We start from the raw sequence: 21123 nt of genomic DNA, 5'->3' as shown, positions 1-21123 counted from the left end.
GATGGTTAATTTTAGTGTCCACGTGACTAGGCCACATTAAATATTATTTCTTTTTTTATTTTAGAGTTAAGTATTTTATTGCCCTAAAGAACACATAACATAAAATCTGCCAGCTTAACCATTTTAAAGGGCACAGTACAGTGGGGTTAAATACGTGCACGCCATTGTGCAACAGGTCCCCAGTCAACATTTTTGGGCGTGTCTGTGACATGTTTCTAGATGAGACTGACATTGGGATCAGTGGCCTCAGTAAAGTAGACAGCCTCCCATTGCGAGCAGGCAGCATCCAGCCAATCTGTTGAGGGCTACGAAGAGAACAAAAAGTAGAGGAAGGGAGGATTCAGTCCCTTCCTGCCCACTAAAGCTGGGACACTGGCCTTCTCATGCCCTTGGACTTGGACTCACACCACTATCTTCCCTGGGTCTCAGGCCTTTGGACTTGGACTGGTATTACACCACTGGATTTCCCAGGTGTCCAACTTGCAGACAGCAGAACATGGGACTTATCAGTCTGCATAATCACATGAGCCAATGTTTTACAATAAATCACATATATCATATAGGAGATTATATATATGTATGCATATATTATATGCTATTGGTTCTGTTTCTCTGGACAACCCTGACTAATATGAGCTGTCAGCATTCTGTGAGTGAAACAGCATGTGTCCCAATTACTGCAGCATATCCAGTGCCTTCAAGGATTTTATATCCTCCAAGAGAAAAGCCAGATGTATCTGTTTCTTATCAACACAGAGCAACAATTTGGAAGTCCTCAGTCATACCCTGAAACCAGAAGTGGGTGTGCTAAGTAGGAGGCCGGGTACCCCAGGTTAGTGGGGCCATCCCAGCAGACCTTCAGTCAAAGGAAACAATATAGATACAATAATTAGGCTGAAGAGCAAATTTTCCTAAAGCCAAACTGACACAATTAATATGATTTAAAATAATAAAAACAGCTATTTTAATGAGTGCTTAGTAACTACCAGACAATACGCAAGTGCTTGAGCATCTTCTCATTTCACCACCACAATGACTTTATGGAGCAGGCATTCCCATCATCCTCGTCGTCATCCACACATCTCAGGTGTGACAACAAGCTACAGGGGCAGGCGATGCCCTGTCAGAGCCAGGACTGAAAGCCAGGAGGCCAGAGAGCAGAGCCGAGCTCTTAAACACAACAGCAAGTTCAGCAGTCACCACGGGTCCCTTAAATGTATCTAAAATATGACCTACCAAAAATGGTGAAGTGAAGGCATTTTTATATTCTTCCTCTAAAACTCACGGAAAACTCTGAAAGAGAACTGAGAAAAAGAGAGAGAAAAACTCCATCTTAAGTGAAAATTCAAACAGTCAGAAGCTCAGACTGCCCATCAAAGCAAACTCGTCAAAGCCTGTGACAGCTGGGAGGCCACTGGGGGCTGACACACACCCTCTCAGACCTTGGGCAGTTTCCGAAAAGTAAAAATCACAGTGATGGAAGGACAATCCAGCAAAAGCAGAGAAAGTGGTGCCAAGAGAGCAAACACACAGAAGCAGCATTTTAGAGTCCAGCTCCACTGACAAGAGGTCCCTGGAAGGAGACAGGAGTCTTTGTCTTAAGAGGCTTTGCTGTGCAAGGGAAACAGAGGGAGGACTCTGGAAATACCACCTTTATTTCAAGTATTTGAAATCATAAACTCAGGACAAAGATTTAGACTCACCTAGCTCCTGCCCAAAACTGCTGGTGAAAGCAGCGAATATCAAAAGCAAGAGAGAAACAGAAGCAAAAAGCCAGTGAAGAATAAACATCCCAGGGGGAATGACCCCAAGGAAACAGATGAAGGATTTTGATAAATAACACCTCACAGGCTCAAAAACAGTAATAATAAAATAATAATATGAACAAAAAAGTCTTTTAAAAAAAAATAATCCTCAAAGAAGTACAGGGTTCAAATGATAAAATATAAGGTAAATGAAGTAGATGAAAACAAGTGGACAGAGGTATATAACACTACAGAGATGAAAAGCCACTTCAGCAACTAAAAGATAATACAGAACATGACTGAAAATATACCAAGAAAAAAATGGTGAATGAGAAAGCACAGTAAGTGAAATAAAAACATTAACGGTGAAGACCACACATGCGGAAAATCAAGGAGAAACATTATACCTATTTTCAGGGTTACTAAACAAGAAACAAATAGAAAGGATACTTTAAATAGAATATTTACATGTCAAGACATAAAAACAGACTCTGCTTCTCAAAGTTGATTAGCAGGATCCAAGAAAAAACTGATACAGAAGGATAAAAACAAAGAAGCAAGACTGATGAAGTTAGTGGACTTCTCGCTTACTAAAAACAGTCCATGGATATCTGGACAAAAAACGAAACAAGAACAAGTGGGAAGAGTAGTTGGCTTGAGCCTGCACAGTGACACCAATGCCGATGGCAGCAAATCAATGTTTCCATATTTCTGAGAAAAATAAGAATTAAGACTAAATAGCTTTGATCATCACAATTAATCAGAAAATAATCATTACTAATCTAAATTTGAAGACAGTAAAACAAGAAGAGGGAAAAGAGAGAAAGAAATGTCATTATTTACCCATCTTTCACAGCAAAAAGTCCAAACATGTGTTTCAAGTCAAATTCATTTTCAAAAACAGAATTACCAGAACTCAAAGTTTGGTTTCGTTTTTCTCTTAACTCTCAAAAAACAGCATCACTTTGGTGAAAGGACATTAACCTGAAAATAATAAATTCCTTTGGCTTGAATTCAGTTTCTGTTTCTTCCATTACAGTGGAAGCAAACTAAGAAAAAATAAATAAATAACTTTTTATCAGAAATACACAGTATAAATATGATCCTATTTTTGTAAAACTGTCTCTATTTCCTTGTATGTATGCATACAGAGATGCTGTAAATAATGTTCACCAAAGGTTAACAGGTGTGAGGGAGGGAGGTGATGGGGCTTTGCATGCTTTAATGTTTTTAAAATAAGCAATGCATCATCTTTTCAAATAACAAAGTCATTATTCTCCCACAACAGTGGCACAGTCTGTCTCAAATCCCTATATATCACTTTGTTCTCGCATCCCAGGAATGAGAAATTAGACACCCAAGGGTGAAGCGACTTGATGGAAGAATGCGCTGATTCAGGGTGATATTTCAATAAATATGCAATATACCTACTAGTTTGTATCATTATCAAGTCTACTGATTTGGCTCAATAAAAGGAAGAACTTTTAATATAACTATATATGCCTGGAAATAGGACAAAAGGCCATATACATTAGAAAATTCCAAAGAAAACTCAACACAGTGCTAAAGTAACCAACCAGCTCTTATGTAAGGCAGCCACAGACCCTGCACATCACAGAGTCGATGACCTTTGTGGGCAACTTCCAATTCTGAAAATACTTGATTTTGTCATGTGATGTCACACAACAAAGTCATGGACCTCTGATGCTACAGAAATAATAGTACCAAGTGCCACCCACACCTGTGCCAACTCCATAGCTTTGAAATGTATTCACAAATATGCCCTATTTTCTTTCACCCCTTGAAATAGCTAGGACAGGTGTAATTCCACCTTACAGTTGAGGAAATTAAAGTTCAGAAAGAAGGCACTGGTCCGAGATCACACAGACAGAGAATGGCAGAGCCAAGCCTTGAATTTTTTTGTTCCACGTTTACTGTCTAGGCAGCTACTCTACACAAATGTACAGTGGTCCAGCGCTGACAACAGACTCCACTTACATCAACTGGGGCTTTTGAAGTAACTATGCCTGTTCAGCTCAACATGGAAGACAGGCTGGATTGTCTCTATTACAATCTTTCTATCTTGTGTGAAGAAAGAGCCTTGAAACTTCATGGAAAACAAAGATCAAGTCACCACAAGATATATGCCTATCGCTATGAAACAAACTCTATTCTTCGTAGGGAATTAAAGCTCTCTCAAAAAGGCTTGCTCTGGTCCTCCTGCTTTCCAAATACAAAAAGTAAAACTCACCCATGGCTAACACTGGATGGTCCAGGCAGCTGTTCATCAGAGTCACAGAACAAACGTTTGAACGTGCACTCTGAGAAGCTGGACTAATGTATATGCATGTGTATGTTTTGGACACCTGCTCTAAGCCAGCTGCTGAGAGCACTTGGTAAACATACTGAAACGGCTGGAAAACAAATGGAGCAAAGCCAGGTTTGCGGAGCCATGTCCGCAAACATTCGCAAGGAGAGCAACTGCTGAAATGCATTAAAGAGCATGTAGACCAGATTTTACACCAATATATGTGAATAGAAAATAATGGATAACTGGGATCTTTGTAGAATTTATTTCATGTTTTCTCATGGCAGATGGTAAAGGGACAAATTCAAGTGGAATGCAATTGAGTAAAAGAAATTAAAAACTAAGTAAAAGGAAGAACAGGGCAACTATATATACTCATATGTATTTTAATATAAATATATATTTATATATAACATATATATTTATACTTATATATTACTGATTGATTGATTGATTGATTGATTGACTGAGGAGATGAAGACAGCTCCTGGAAGTACGACTCTTGATATGGCCGCAAAAGAAACGTTACATACAAGTGCTAGTTAGGTTGTTTAAATATTAGAACCTAAGCAGAACAGCACAGCATGATATTCTGTGGCTCTTGGCAAGATGTGATCACCACTGGCAAACTGCAAATGTACAAAATAGTTTTAAGAGCCATATTCAAATCATTTTTCAATTATGTAGACAGTGGCATCCAGGGCTAACATTTTTAAAACACCATCTTAAAACTGACCTTGTGAATATATGCGACATACAGAAAAGGTAAGTTTCCAAACTGCGATTTTCTCTCTGTATCAGAATTTACTAAAACTAACAGCACCTGATTCAAGCAGGCTTTAAAACAAGCATCAGTGTGTTCTTTGTTCTAAGGCATCTATTACTAAAATTACGAATCAAAAATTATCAAAAAACAGTGATAAGAAAGATATAAATAATTCACTGGGACAAATACATTCAGTGAAACACTCACTGTTCCTTCCTCTGTAAAGATTTCTGAACTCCTGAGTTGTCAGATGTGAAGGCATGATCATTTAGAATGAGTCACACACATTATAGTTCATCAAGGTAATAATTTCAGTTTATCCTCAGGATAAGCGGTAACACAATGATTCTCTTTGCCATCATCTTCAGTTGCTGTAAAATTAGCTACAGAACACTGACCCTGTCAAAATGTATAAACTTACAAAGCTAACACTGATCCATTCAAACATAAAAATTTAATAACAATTGAACAAAAACATCAATACAGTATCAACATCCTACATAAGGAAAGGGATAAATACATCTTTCAAGAAGATCAGTGACAGCTTCCATGTTTACACAGGGATGAGCCAGGAAAATTTGAATTTGCTACATCTCCCCCATTTGTCTTGAGTATATAAAACTGCTTAACTTTACATTATAAGTGAAATCATCAATGGCTTGCTAGAGCTAGCTCATCCCCAGCTCACGAGAGCCAACTGTTAAATTTTAAGGAATCTTGTAAGCTCTTTGTTAAATTACTGAAACCAGCCATAGTAAGAATTGACAAATACTACACATCAGGCCTCCCTCCACATCCCAGAGCCAGTTTACTAGCACACCACTAATCCACATACAGTAAGTACACAGTACAATTAATTCTCATAAAGTAGGTAATACTGTGATCATGAAAAAGAACATTATAATACACCCCCAAAAAATCTCCCTTATATCATCTCTGAATCAATACTCCCTCTACAGGTCTGAAAATTTTCTAGATACAAATACAACAAAGGAGAAATTGCAGCAAGGAAGGCTTTTTCCCCCTAGGATTCCACATACAAATGAGATCATCCAGTATATGTCTTTGTCTTTATTTCACTTAATATAACGCATTCAAGGTTCATCCATGTTGTCACAAATGGTAGGATTTCCTCATTTTAATGACTGAATAATATTCCACTGTAAATAATGTTGCAATGAACATGGGGATAAAATACCTTTGCAAGTTAGTGTTTTTGTTACCTTTGGATATACTCCTAGAAGTAGAACTGCTGGATCATATGGTAGTTCCATCTTTAATTCTTTGAGGATCTTCCAGAATGTTTTCCACAGTGGCTGTACCAATTTACAACCCCACCAACCAGTGCACAAGGATTCCCTTTTCTCTACATCCATACCCACATTATATTATCTCTTGTCTTTTTAATTATGGCCATTCTAAACAAGTGTGAGGTGATATGTCACTGTAGTTTTAATTTGTATTTTCCTGATAACAAATGATGTTGAGCATCTTTTTATGCACCTGGCCCTTCATGTATCTTCTTTGGAGAAATGTCTCTTCAGACTTTTGACCATTATTTAATTTGGTTATTTGGAGTTTTTGCTAATGAGTAGTAGGAGTTTCTTATATTTTTGGATATTAACCCCTTATCAGATATTATGGTTTACAAATACTTGTTTTCCATTCTGTAGACTCTTTTCACTTTGTTGGTGGTTCCTTTTGCTGTGAAGAAGCTTCTTTGTTTGGTGTAGTCTGACTTGTTTACTTTCTATTTTTGTTGCTTGTACTTTTTAGGTGTCATATCCAAAAAATCATCACCAAGACCTTTGTCAAGGAACTTTGCTCCTATGTCTTCCTCTAAAAGTTTCATGGCTTCAGGTCTTACAATTTTGTCTTTAATCCATTTTGAGTTAATTTTTTGAATAGTGTCCCCTAAGATATGGATCCAATTTCATTCTTTCACACATGAATATCCAATTATCCCAGTACCATTTACTGAAGAGACTGTGTTTTCTCCATTGAGTATTCTTGGCTCCCTTGTCAAATATTAGTTGACCATATATGTGTGGGTTTACTTCTGGGCTCTTGATTTTGTTACACTGGTCTATTTGTCTTTTTTTCTACCAGTACTACACTGTTTTGAAGACTACAGCTTTATAGTATAGCTTGAAATCAGAAAGTTTGATGTGATACCTCCTGCTTTGTCTTTCTCAGATTCCACTGAAGTCTTCTGAGGCTCCATATAAATTTTAGAAATGTTTTTTCCACTTCTGTAAAATATGTAATTGGAATCTTGATACAGATTGCAATGAATCTATAGATAGCTTTCAGTAATATTAACATTTTAACAATATTAATTCTTCCAATCCATGAACATGGGGTGCCTTTCCATTTATTTGTGTCTTCTTTAATTTCTTTCATCAATGCCTTACAGTATGCAGCAAAGAGACCTTTCACCTCCTTAGTTAAATGTATTCCTAAGTACTTTATTGTGTTTGATGCTGTTGTAAATGGGATCAATTTATTTCTTTTTCAGAAATTTTGTTGTTAGTGTATATAAACACTACTGATTTTTGTATGTTGATTTTGTATCTTGCAAGTTTACTGAATTCATTGATCTATCAATGTTTTGGTTGAGTCTTTAGGATTTTCCATATATAAAATCATAACATCTTCAAAGAGAGAAAATTTTATACCTCCCTTTCCAATTCTATACCTTTAATTTCTTTTTCTTACCTGATTGCTGTAGGTAAGACTTCTAGTACTATGTTTAACACAAGTGGTGAGAGTGGGCGCTCTTATCCTGTTCCTGATCATAAAGGAAAAGTTTCGTCCTTTCACCACTGAGTATGATGTTAGTTGTGGGCTTGTCATAAGATTTTTTATCACGGATGGATGTTGAACCAGAAGAAGGCCAATTTTAAATGAAAGATACAATGTGGAAAATCACCTGGAAGTAACCAACCTGACATACATTTATTTGAAGGTAGCAGGAGCAATGGGGGAAGGAAAATATGAAATTGCATGTGTTGTGCAGCTATATGGAGTTATGAGACACACGTCTCTGTACCAGAGTTTATGAAATAGGATGGCTTAACATACTGTAGATTTTTTTTTAGTATTAACCTATGATTTTTATATTATAATCAATATACAGTACAAGTTCAAATAGACGCCACAAAGTGACAGCCAGCATTTGATTACTGTTAAAGTTCATGGGATTCTTTTTACCCTCTAATTTGTACCGGTACTGTCTGTGAGAAATCAAAGTTAAAAGCCTTTCATAATTATCCCACTCCCCTGACAGAAGCCAAGACCGCAGGTGCAAAGAGGATGGCATCTGACAGCAATCATACAGCATACGGAACTGGGAATAGGATTATGCTTGCAGTAGAAACTGATATTTATGAAACAAAATCAGGCCTTTTTTTTGGTCTCAGTGATCAATTGTATCAAGTGGTTCTCCATTTTTTAATATCCATCTGAAAGTTGATTCTTAAAATCCCAGCTTCAGTTCTAGAAACTGATGACAGCTAGACTTGCATAAGAAGGGTTGCCTCCTCATAATTTTTTTATACTGAAGGATTTAAACACAAAAATTACACTTTATAGATAGATGAGGGTGTCTAGGTACTGACCTCTGTCTCATAGTCAGACAAGGAAATATTCTAATGCAAAAAATTGCCCAAAAGTAATATTCAAAATAGGACGGCCACTGCAATTATACAACTTGACCAACCAACCTTTATTGTTTTCCTCTTCATATGGATATTCATTCATCCATTTGTTTCTAGAGTCACATTGATCCTGCAAGAAAAGCACACAAAAAATGAGAACCAAAATATATAAACAGCTCATACAACTCAACATCAAAAAAACAAAACAAAAACAAATATCCCAATTAAAAAATGGGCAGAAGACTTGAACAGGTATTTTTCCCAAGAGGATACACAGATGACCAACAGGCACATGAAAAGATGTTCAGCACTGCTAATCATCAGGGAAATACAAATCAAAACCACAATGAAATATCACCTCACACCTGTCAGAATGGCTAGCATCAAAAAGAACGCAAATAACAAATGTCGGTGAGGACATGGAGTAAAGGAACCCTCATACCCTGTTAGTGGGAATGTAAATTGGTGCAGCCATTATGGAAAACAGCATGGAGGTCCCTCAAAAAGCTAGAAGTAGAACCAGCATATGACCTAGCAATTCTACTCCTAAGTACATACCCCCCCCAAAAAAAAAGATATGCACACCCCAATGTTCATAGCAGCATTATTTGCGAGAACCAAGATATGGAAGCAGCCTAACTACCATCAACAGGTGAGTGGATAAAGAAAATATGGTATATACACAATGGAACACTACTACTACTTAGCCATAAAGAATGAAATTTTGCCATTTGCAACAACATAGGTGAACTTGGAGGGTATTATGATAAGTGAAATAAATCAGCAGAGAAATATAAATACCATAGATTACCTATATATGGAATCTAATAATAAAACAAACTCATGAATATAACAAAAAAGAAGCAGACTCACAGTTATAGAGAACAAACTAATGGCTACCGGGGGGGAGAGAGAAGGGGGAGGGGCAATCTCAGGGGCCACGGATTAAGAGCTACAATCTATTAGGTATAAAATTAGCTACAAGGATATACTGTACAACATGGGGAATATAGCCCAATAACTATAAATGGAGTATAATCTTTAAAAATTGCAAATCTCTACATTGTAGACTTGTAACATATAATATTGTACAGTAGCTATAATACATCAATTAAAAAATGAAAAAAAAATTCTGTATGTTGGTAACATCCTTCCATTGGAGGAATCTCTTGATTAGTAGAGTCATATAATAAGAATAGCAGCTGGAGAATAGTCTTTCTTCAGTTGTTTGCTCTTTGCTTCCTAATTAGCAGCCATGTAAAGGGTAAAATGGAGAAATTAAGGAAGAGAGGCAGAAACTCCGGCTATGACACTGACAGATCCTGGGCACAAGACATCAAAATGCAAATAAAGATTAAGGGAGGAAGGGACAGAAAGGGAAGGGATGAAACAGAGAGAGAAGGCTTGGAAAAAATGGTTTTAAAGTAAATTTAATATATGAAAGTCACAAATACTCCGGCTGGAGCACTTGGCTCTGTTACTCTTAGCAACTAAGAGATTTTTAAAGTAACGCTGTTTTCCAGAGGGAATGATCTTTTTTTTTTTTCCCGCCTCTTAATAGTTGATACCGATTAACATGAATACGTTTTGGTGGCTCCATGTTGGCCAATACTAAAGTAATTTTTCAAAATGAATCTGATTAAAGAGATGTCACTTCTTAAAAATTAAACCAACATGAAGTAAATATTTATGTGGTTTCTGAAAGCTTCCAAATCCCCAGGACCATTTGGAGCTCACCAAAGGGAATTAAATATTGCTGGATTGGAGAGTTCTGAACACAATAGACCATTTGCCCCATTTGGGTATATCTTGAAAGTCTTCCTATTTACTCTCTCTTGGCATTATGTAACTTGCTTCATAATTTCCATTTCATGAGACAAATATTCTTTGGCATTCAGTGAAGCTAGCTTATTAAGCACAGTCGACTTTTTTTTTTTTTCATTTGGAATCACTCTCAAGAGGGGACACGCCCAGAGTTCTTAGCAGCACCCATTCTGTGCCAATGTCTACGCAGGCAGCATCCAGGCAGGTTTCCTTTGCACGTTTCCATACATTTGAACAGAAAAAGGGTTCACTCACTTATACAGCCTTAAATGAAATGTACCAGAATTCACACATTCCACGATCTTGGCCTGTAAGAGGAACTAACCCTTAATTTTATCCCAGTTTAAATCAATCAATTGATGACTCATCTGCTTCCCTCCTTCCAACTCTCCCTCAATAACTGTATTTTAAAATAGATGTGTCTTATGTCTCAAAACACATCCCCTAATATATTTTACAGCTTTCACCACCTCACAAGCAATAGAACATAAATGCAATATTTTAACATTACAGTGGCAAACTGGAAATATTCTCTTGAAATTCAGATCCTTCTATTTTACATTATGAAACCCAAATAGAGTACCCTTTGAAAGAATTAAAAAGTCATCTAAAACACCATGTTCCTGTCAAACACGTCTTGTCCTTTCTAGTCTTCAAAATGTATCTCAATCAATCCGTTCCAACTTCTTAGCAGAATGTACCAGGTACTTGAAAACTGGCTTCAATCTTACATTCTACTTCTGTAATTTTTTTCACACTTTAATAAACCATGAGCATTTTGAAATAATATTCAACTTATTAATGCCTAACTCAAAATTCATAATAGTCCACTGTAGGGATACATTTACCCCCTCATTTTCATCTACGAGTTTATGATTTTTTTTTTTTTTACCATGACCAATAACACTTACACCTCCACCTACATAAATCTTGTAAACACCAGGACCTCCACTAGACTGGAGGGTACCTTTGTGCAGTTAGAAAGGATGTCCTCTCTGGGAAGACACAGACAGACTCTCATCAGGAGGTGGGGCCCAACCAGGGAAGCCAAGTGTAGATTTTTACCCCTCAGCCCTCAGCCAGGGCTAAGCTGCCCCAGTCTGCACCTTTAATCACTGCCTTAGAATACAGTTATAGAAGTATAATTACTGGACCAAATTATTAACTTTTTTCGGTCTTTCCAAATATATTAACCAAATTGCTTTTTATATAGACTATACCAGTTTATATTCTCACCAGGAGAAGTAGCACATACTAACCTAGTTCACTTCCATCTTTATTTCCCAATACACAGCACATGCCTAGCAAACTTTAAGAGATCAATAAAGGTTTTATCAAATGTGTAAGTGAAGCTAATAATGAGAAATAAAAGAAAAACAAACTCCCCTTTATATCAATTGTGTGGATATTTTTTTTACCCAAGTAACTAGGGCCTTAATTAATTTGTACTTTCTAGATATAATTACACGACAGACTACAATAAACATTAAATTGTGTAAACTATACATAACATAGTATCATACATTCTTCTAGCATTTGGGAATTTACCAAGTACCCTAAGGATATTATTTATTCTGAAAGCAGTTCTCTGAGTTGAGCATATGAACTATTTTTAGATCCATTTGATAATGATGATCAGAGGTTAATTTCATATGCAAGGTAACAAGTTAATGTCCTTATAAAAACCCCTGAGTTAGTCCCAAATGTTAGTGCACGATTTATCTTTGTAAACACCTACAATTTAAATGTATATTTCAGTATGACTTAAATCTGGGGACAGCTGGGTACAATGCTAATTTCTGTCTTCCATTCAAGTTCCTCAAAGAGAACTCAAGATCCTCTTTCTCCCTGTAAAGCCCACCCAACACCCTATACTTTAAGCAGCAAAAATGACAGAAAATGAAGACAGTTTAGGGTTAAGAACATCTGTGTCTAGTTTCACCTCTGTCATCTACTGGCTGTGTGACCTGAAACAACTCAGTCCACCTCTCTGAAGCCCAACTTCCTTCTCCACAGAAGGATAATACCTGTTTCACCTACCCCTCCACCTACCCCAACTGAAGCAATGTCTATCCAACAATCTGCACTATCATACACATAAGAATAGCTAAGAATTATCACTCTTTAATTAATGGCCAAGATACCAAATTGAGGATTTCCCCAAATTGAGGCCACAAGATAGAACAAACTGATGAAGCTCCAATTTTATTCATGCTAAGGCACCTTTGGGTTATTCCACAATCTCCGTCAAAACCAAAATATGACATAAAATAGGAAAAGGGTACATTTCTGGTAACAGTTATTATCTCATCAATTCCTAATTAAAAGATAACTCTGCCAAACAGGTTTGTGAAAGTATCCAGTAAATCTTCCCTAAGTACAGAAGTTACAAAGGCCACTGTCCTCATCAAAAAATTCATCACACGTGGTTTTTGTTCTCACTTTTCTGGTTCCCCAAATTATTCTTAATTGGCAGGTGAAGAAGCAAAGGTCATTTATTTCAATATGAAAAACATGAAAAATAACAAAAGGCAAAAACATTATATTTTAGAAAGAATTTTAGATTTACTTTTTAACAAAAACATTGCTGCCTGAAACCAATGGTAAATACAGGTTTATTTTTCTTTTCGTGGAGAGTATGGAGAAATTCTAGTTACACATGTCTCTCTTCAGTAGCTGTAAACAACAGAGAATGACTGTCTAAAATTCTTCACTTTCTAACTCTTGTTTTCTTCCCTGAAATCTCCACACATGGTCAACCAGCTTCCATCAGAATTCAAAGAGAGCACCGTGCATAACAGAAATTACCCTGGCCAGAAGGAAAGTGGATGCTACCCACCTTAATGAGTAAGGAGTTACTTTGGAATAATTACCTCCGTGTACAAGCATTATGTTGCCCTGTAGTAACAGGTTGCTGGGTGTGTGGGTGTGTGTGTGTGTGTGTGTGGGTGTGTGTGTTTGTGTGTGTGTGTGTGTTTTCTAGGGGGAGGGGATGTTACTTAGGTTTTTTAAAATTTAGTTAGTTAGTTAGTTAATGGAGGTACTGGGGATTGAACCCAGGACCCTGTACATGCTAAGCACACGCCCTACGACTTAGCTATACCCTCCCCAGAGGTTGCTGGCTCTTCATCTCATTTTAAATGGTCTATTATGTTCTCAGTCTTTACAGGTTAGTGTTTAATACATTCCAAATACTTCAGGACCCATAAGTACACTTGCTGCTGGTTCCCCTGAGAATGCCTTCATATATCTTTAAATAGAGACAGAGAAACCCGTTTTTAAAGGGGTTTATAGACATCTGACTAGCTAGGGTACTCTCTGTCTAAAGGTAACTCAGTTGACTCTGTTTCAAGTAACGGAATCCTGGTGCTGGAATAGCGATCCCGAACCTGGAATTCTGTCTTCTAGATTCAGCTTTACAAATCACGACTTCATTAATTGTGAGCTTGTGTTTTAAGTGCTGATTTAAAAAAAAAAAAAAGTCAAGTAATAAAGGTGTACACACATATCCAATTCAGTTACCGTAACTTTTTCTTAAATTTTTTTTTAACTTTTAACGTGGGAGGGGAGATAATTAGGTTTATTTATTTATCTTTAATGGAGGTACTAGGGATTGAACCCAGGACCAGGACCTTGTGCATGCTAGGCACGTGCTCTTCCACTGAGCTACACCCTCCTCCCAGTTACCATACCTTTTAAAGCTGATGAGGGAACTCACAGGCAGGTCCGTACATTTCAGTCTGAGCTATTATATAACAAATCCACACTGGCGTTATGCAGTATCAAGGTTTCTGATATGTAAGTTGCCTTTTTTCATGTAAAGTTATTTCTGTCTCATTGTCGTGGTGAGTTATCTTGGGAACTAAAAATATTTGAAGGTTAATCTAAATATTTCTGGAGATGAATGCAAATCTAAGTGCTACATATTCAGAGCTATTTTGACTGAAAATGAAAAGAGACACTAAAAGACACAAAGCAGGAATCTTGTTGCTAGGTGACAGGTGACACCTGCCGTATCTCCTATGAACCTGTACAGCATGAGCCATCTCACTGCTGAGAAAAGACACACGGACCTCTATAACACACACATCATTCTCTGTAGAGAAGCAAACTAATGTTCATATATTTTTTAATAAAAGCCACAGGGAGTCAGCAAATCACATCTATAAGAATATCAGGTGTTAGAGATGCCTCTCACAATAAACAGGATAGTTCTTTATTTCCCATTTTGAGTACGTATTATTCTATAATCTAAGTAACATCTATATATGAAATAATTATAATTTTCATGAGTCATTAATAAAGATTAAAGACCGATAATACCTCTTTGTATAATATCCCACTTAGGAATTTCCAAACTCAATAGAAATCACTTCAACTAAGGTAGGTAGAGTCCATAGAGAAAGCATTATCCTTGTGATAAGTAACCCAATTTCTATTAAATATATTAATACAAGATCATCATAGCAAAGATCTGATGAATTAAAAAGGAAAAGGACAAAGAAGTTTCACTGTAGATTATTTCCTGTAATTTTATAATTACACACCTATTTTCCAGCATTACCTCCCTGCCTTGAGATAAAAACCAGCCACAAAGTTCCACCCCGATCCTTTGACTCATCAGGCCATCCAGATGATGCTACGGAAAGGCCAAGGACTCTTCTGTGCCAAGGATTCCAGGATCTCACATGAATGAATGGCATGCATCACCACACAGGAGAAAGGCTGTGCGGTCACAGAAAAGATCCAGGCACGAATGCCGGACAGAATGAACATCAGCTTTAACGCTTGGGGTTAACGTGACTTGAGGCAGGTTGCTTAACTTTTATGCACCCCCTTTTCCTAATTTATTAAACTGTTAACATAAAACCTTTTAGAGGGGAGAGGAGAACACTGACAAGGAGAATGTATGCAACGTCTATACCACACTACATGGCACATATGAGTTCTTCAGCAAATGTCAGCCTCACCCCCACTCCCTGCATGGATACTCAAGCGCCCAAACTCCTGTTTCCACTTAAACTTTGCCGAGAACTAGCAATAAGCAATGATCAACTCAAGTTCAAGTTACACCTTCTTGATAACACCTTCAACCACAATTGTGTGTTTCTTACAGGAAGGTCCTGGGAATGCAAAGACAACAGAATCTCTACTCTACAGCTGCACAGTACGGTGTCTGTAATTCATCCGTTAAGAGAGTTCAATGATGTAACAGGCTATCAGAAACAGGAGAAAGGGAATTCAAGGTCATTAATAACTCCTATCCCACAGTAATCCCCTTGGAATTCTGTTAGTTGCATGAAAAGTCTCCATTTATAAAGTTGTTTTTCCTTATTTTTAGCTTTATGTTTCTCTGAAATTATGCTGTCCCCCAGGAACTCTGCACTATTTAGAAAAGCAGACAAGAGTCCAGAAAAAGCAAACTTTTAAAAATTAAGGTCCCACTTGGCGGAAGGTATGCCCTGAAGCTTGCACAATCACTTTAAGAACAGAGTTCACTGAATAAACAGCCCATTTTCAGAGGGAGGAGGCAGAGCAAAAGCACGCTGACATGTAAATTACTCTTTCAGTCTGTTTCCAGCTTCCATTACACCTCATCATTCTATGCAGACAGAGAACAAATAAATCTTTAAAAGAAAGTAAGCATAGCAAATGAATTAAGCATTTCTTTTCCATATATTGTGCTCTATACAATGGTTTGAAAAGTAATTTATGCCATGCTCATATTCAAGTGTAATTGCCATTTTACCCGGACTGCGTAGTCAAAAATCTGATTTGTGTTGCAAAGGACTGACAAGATGATTAAATCTTGTCTTCATATGTCTAATTTATGTGATTTAGATTGCAACACAAATACGAGCACGTGCAATTTGCACTTGCGTGTAAAGCTACTGCATGTAACACTACGTTCTGCCAAAAGTAACTTGGCCACACACAAGTTTGCATTCCCATATGGGGACGCTGACATCCTTCCCCAACCCGCTCTCTCAGAATGTGTTTTAAACCATCATGCTAAAGATGTTACAAATCTCTGGGGGGTTTTTTGTTTTGTTTTGTTTTTTTAAACAGGCTGGTGGGACAAAGGGAGTGACAGAGTACCCAGCTACACATTGATCTCCATTCACGTCCTAGTAATTTCTGTAAATATAACGTACTTGTGTGATTTATACATTGAAAAGCAAACTTCAAGTTTTGAAAACATATGAAAATAAAATCATGATAAACACACATTTGGTACCACTTAAAAATGCATCATTCACACAGCCTAAGAATTTCTCCACTATTTCACTTCAACAGGTGTTGCCTGAACAGAGCTGGGTGTGCATATTACAGGATAATTATAAATTTTATACACTAAAGAATGATAACATATTCAAGACAAAGAAGTTGCCTCATTCAGTATGCAATATACATATCTGGCTTTCCTATTAATTATTGCCTTCTATGTTTAGCTTGCCAGTGCTAAGCAAGATAAATCCCATTCAAATGCATAGTAAACAGTTTGCTTAGGGAGTAAATTTGTTTTCTAGTCCATCACAACAATAGCTGATTAAAATATGTTGCTCTTATCCAGTTTTGAATTAATTCATGTGAAATAAGACAAATATTTATTAAATCGTGGGGAAACCATTTCATCAAATTGTAAAACCTGAGTAGAAAAACAAATGGCACACACTTAATTACAGTTGACATTTCAATGAAATTTGCAATCTCAAAATATTTAACAAAAATTAGAAAATATCAGACTTGAGGTATTTTTAGGATACTTTTATGTTCAATCTTCTTCACACATCTGAGTCCAAACACGTTTTAACAGAGGCAGACTTTAAAATATAATTTGAAAGATGGATCAAAGAACTAAATAGATTTGTTTTACTGACATTTTGACATAATGATACAGAAACAAGAGGATTTATGTGATATTTTTAATGAACATCTTACCGAGTTGCCAAGGGCCTTACTGAAAAGTAGTTTTGACCGGCTGAACTCATTAATCTACCATGCACATTCAGACACCATAATCACTGCCCTATGGTGTTCATAATCTGGTCCACAACAGAAAGCCAGCTGTCATAGCAAATACATCATCAATTAGTATTTCTCAATGATGAGCAAATCAGTAGACTGTCAAATGTACTGCATAAACTTATGCTTCTCTCATAACTAAATAATACCAAAAAATCAAAATACTATTTGTTGAGAATGACAAATGATATATTAGGTTGATTCTTTTTAATAAGAATCAAAAAGACCACTTGAAAAACTGAAAAAGACTGAAATTGGAGGTCAACCCCAATATAATCCAAGCAATTGCTACCAGGTCTTGATTAAGGTCCACTGATTTATAATAGTGACTTTTATTACATGGTACATATATTCCATTATTAATTCATCTATGAATCACCTATATGCCAGGAATTGAAGACTTTGCAAATTATATGTCACAGTGCCTGATTTAAAGAAGCTCACAGAGAACAAAGGTGAGACAAATATAAATAAAGTAAAACAATTTTAATAACAGATACCATCGATTGGATGTTTACCATGTTTAACACAAACTGGATGTTATTACATATATTAGTTAATAAATTCCTGTACAAAGCAGAGCTATCCAATGCCCGAGAGTTAATATTCCCATTTTACAATGAAAGTAACTGTAATTAAAGTCCATAATCTCTAACTTACATCAAGTTGAAATCTTTACTAATATCATAGAAGCTCTGGTAAAAGAATAAAGTATAGTAGGAAGCTGAGGGAACCTACACAGGCTTCAAAGAGAGAAGAAACAAAGCTGAGTCTTGAAAAGTGGGGAACAAAGACATTTCTGGGAAAGGGGATGTATCAGGAATTAGTACATTTAAATCTGAGTCTGATAACGCTCATACATATTTGTACAGACACATAAAATTTACTAAGAACAGGTGTGTACACCCACGTATATGAATGAGCGTCCTGGGCACTGGCCAGGACCTACCTACACCAGCCAACCCACGCAATCTAATGAGGGGCTCTGATACAGAAAAGAAGTCTGTGATGTGGAGAGAAGGTCCATTTCAAATACACGATAAAAGGAATCCTGAAAGTATAAGTTCTAGTATCTTAGGTGCACATTTGTCTTACAGTGTAAAGAGATTTATATTATGTATGCTAAATCAAGAACATTAAAATCTGACTTAAAGAAGATAATTCTATGAAAAATGCATGACTTTAAAAGCCAGTTCTCATGAACTGTGTTCTGTTCCAGGATTGAGGGTATATCTGACATTTCTGACTCCCATAGATCAAATGCTTCAAAATATTTATTATTCAAATATGAAGCAACGAAAATATGCCCATAGATTGTAGGTATGTGTGTACTTACACGCATGCGCACACACACACATAGCCAAGGCGCTGGTGAAAAACTCTCATTAGAAAGAAATCCTTGAAGCATATGTAACTTACAAGAGTAAGTTCATCTTTTAAAAAATACTCCAGAAAATTTAAATGATTTTGAAAAACAGTAGTATAGCATCCAAGGAGTAGCAAAAGTATTTTGAAAAATAATCTCAAAACAAAAATTGGCCCATTGGAGGCTTAAAAACCTATTTGAAGATAAAGATGCAACTAATATGTTAAAATCATAATTAGTCCTATAGATAAATAATATACAGATTAACCTCTTATAATTTCTAAGAAATGTTTACAAGTGAAGTAGCTTTATCAAATAATCCTCGGGAGTAAGCAGTAAAGTGCTCACGGGTATTTCCCCAATATGCATGGGGAGTGTATTTTCACATTTTAATTTAAATACAGTATCATTCAAAATACACCTGATTTTAAAAGGATAGTCCTTTAGATTTTCTAACTTCATTCCCAAAAGGATGGCTAAATACAATCAGAGAGATACAGGGAGGGGAAGCTGCTGACTAAAGAAATGAATTCAAATTGTTCTCTGAGTAGAATGATGTCAATTCCCAGTAGAAGGAAGAGGAGTAACTGGTTGGGCTGTAGCATCAGCAAATACAGACTCACACATGCTAGGAACGGTCCTAACTACACTACTTGTATATTCCTCAAACCTTGTGAGGTAGGTGGTAGCATTACTCTCATTTTACAGATGTGGAAACAGAAGTTAAGTAACTTCCCTAATAAGTAACAGAACCAGGATTTTAAAATCAACATTTGGGCTCATCTTCATAATGTTAAGTACTATTCTATGATGATTCTTATAATTAATTTTGGTATAATTTCTGTATGCCATGGCATCTTTGTTTACGGAAAATAGATGAGCAAGTCAACTGCAACAAGACAGTTTAGGTATTTCCCTATCAAACAGATTAAAGTGAGTATTTCTGAAATAAAGGCATAATCTCAGACACTTCTCCAATAAAAGAAAAACACATCCCAAATCTGAAGTCATTTGAAACATTGCCCAATCCCCTAATTAGAAACTAACACTTTCATTAACTCATTTTTAAGTTTTCAGAGATTTTTTTTAAGATTTTAGAATTTTCATACAATCTTCTCCATAAAACTCAAGATCAATAAATCTAATGAAAATCTTTTCTTCCCTTTCCTCACCAGTGATATCTAACCATGTGCACAGGTACAAAAGAAATTTAACTTTTCACATCAAAAATCCACTGCATTCTTATAAAATATAAAATAAGTCAATTATGAAAATATATTTCAAAGAAGTATTTCTGATCTGTGCTTGAGTCTGTTACCCCAAATGTCTATTAAAATCCATAATTTCAAAAGTAATTTATCCTAATTTTGACAAATGTTTCCCTTAGCTCAGTGTTTAAATGCAACTAAATTATATTAGATTCTTTTCTGAAAGTAATAACATGATCATAATACTAAATAGTTGCAATAAATTAATCAAATGATAGAGTGTATTCTTGTAAATAATGCTAAGCAGAAATAATTCATGCTTTCAAATAGTTAACTGTTTAAAAGGCCACTAAAATATGTACAATATAAAGAGACCATAAAGTTCCTAATCATATGTACTCATTAATTCTCTCATTTGTATAATAAATATCCCTCCCTGCCAATGGGGATACAAAGATGAAAAAGACCTCATATATCGTATATATTTTAAGATTTAAAGAAGACTGGAGGCGGCGAGCTACTATTTGGGAAACTACTGCTGAAAAGGCATTGGTAAATCTGGGAACAGGAGATACCACGGGTTGTGGTTTGATACATACTTCACCTCTGCAGAAAGCCATGGTGTGGAGGAGGAAAACCATCGCATTTCAGTTCATGAGAACCAAGTAGATGACAATTCACTAGTAATCAACAGCAGGGCTATGAAGTTGCTCATGAATCTGTTGTACAACTTAAATTTGACAAGCACATCCAACCAGCATCTAAATGAACCACAAGTGGCACACAAGGGCAAGCCATACACTATTGGGAGATGTTTCTGGACACCAACCTTTGTCCAAAATATATTCAGGTCCTTCATCGTGAAGGTTGCTGGTTGCTAACTTCCATAATGACCTTTATTTTATTTTTGCTCCCAAACTTCATGTGGTTCAGACTTCAGGTTCTTAAAATGCTCTATGACATACAGGTCTACTCCAGCTATCCTTCTTAAAGGTTTGGCTCAGAGTCTTTAACCTTCCTTCACCATATCTGGGTTCTCATTCTGTTCTCTTCTCTGGCATACGTGTCTTCTTTCCCACCTTAAAAATAGTCAGATAATCTCTGTCTCAACACCAGCATTCAGCTACCTCTATCTACTACTACACGTAGTGACATGTAACTACGGAGCAATTTCTAGCCTTCCACAGACACATGATCACAACTCATTAACTCTACTTTTCT

The 21123-nt window shown here is 36.4% G+C and overlaps 1 protein-coding gene across 14 annotated transcripts in view; it reads right to left on the bottom strand.

Moving 5' to 3' along the window:
- KLF12 (KLF transcription factor 12) overlaps nt 1-21123 on the bottom strand; it is a 507694-nt gene that overhangs the window by 261282 nt on the left and 225289 nt on the right. For all 14 annotated transcript variants that reach the window (XM_031466116.2, XM_064493092.1, XM_010978786.3 and 11 more), the window contains one exon: nt 8545-8608. In XM_031466116.2, coding sequence (XP_031321976.1) covers nt 8545-8577 — 33 coding nt within the window. In that variant the 5' untranslated portion in view covers nt 8578-8608. The remainder of the gene's footprint in view (nt 1-8544; nt 8609-21123) is intronic.

The sequence above is a fragment of the Camelus dromedarius genome, chromosome 13 (assembly GCF_036321535.1).
Source record: "Camelus dromedarius isolate mCamDro1 chromosome 13, mCamDro1.pat, whole genome shotgun sequence".
NCBI lineage: Eukaryota > Metazoa > Chordata > Mammalia > Artiodactyla > Camelidae > Camelus > Camelus dromedarius.
Note: the sequence above shows the minus strand (reverse complement) of the source record. Positions and strands in the feature narration are given on the sequence as shown.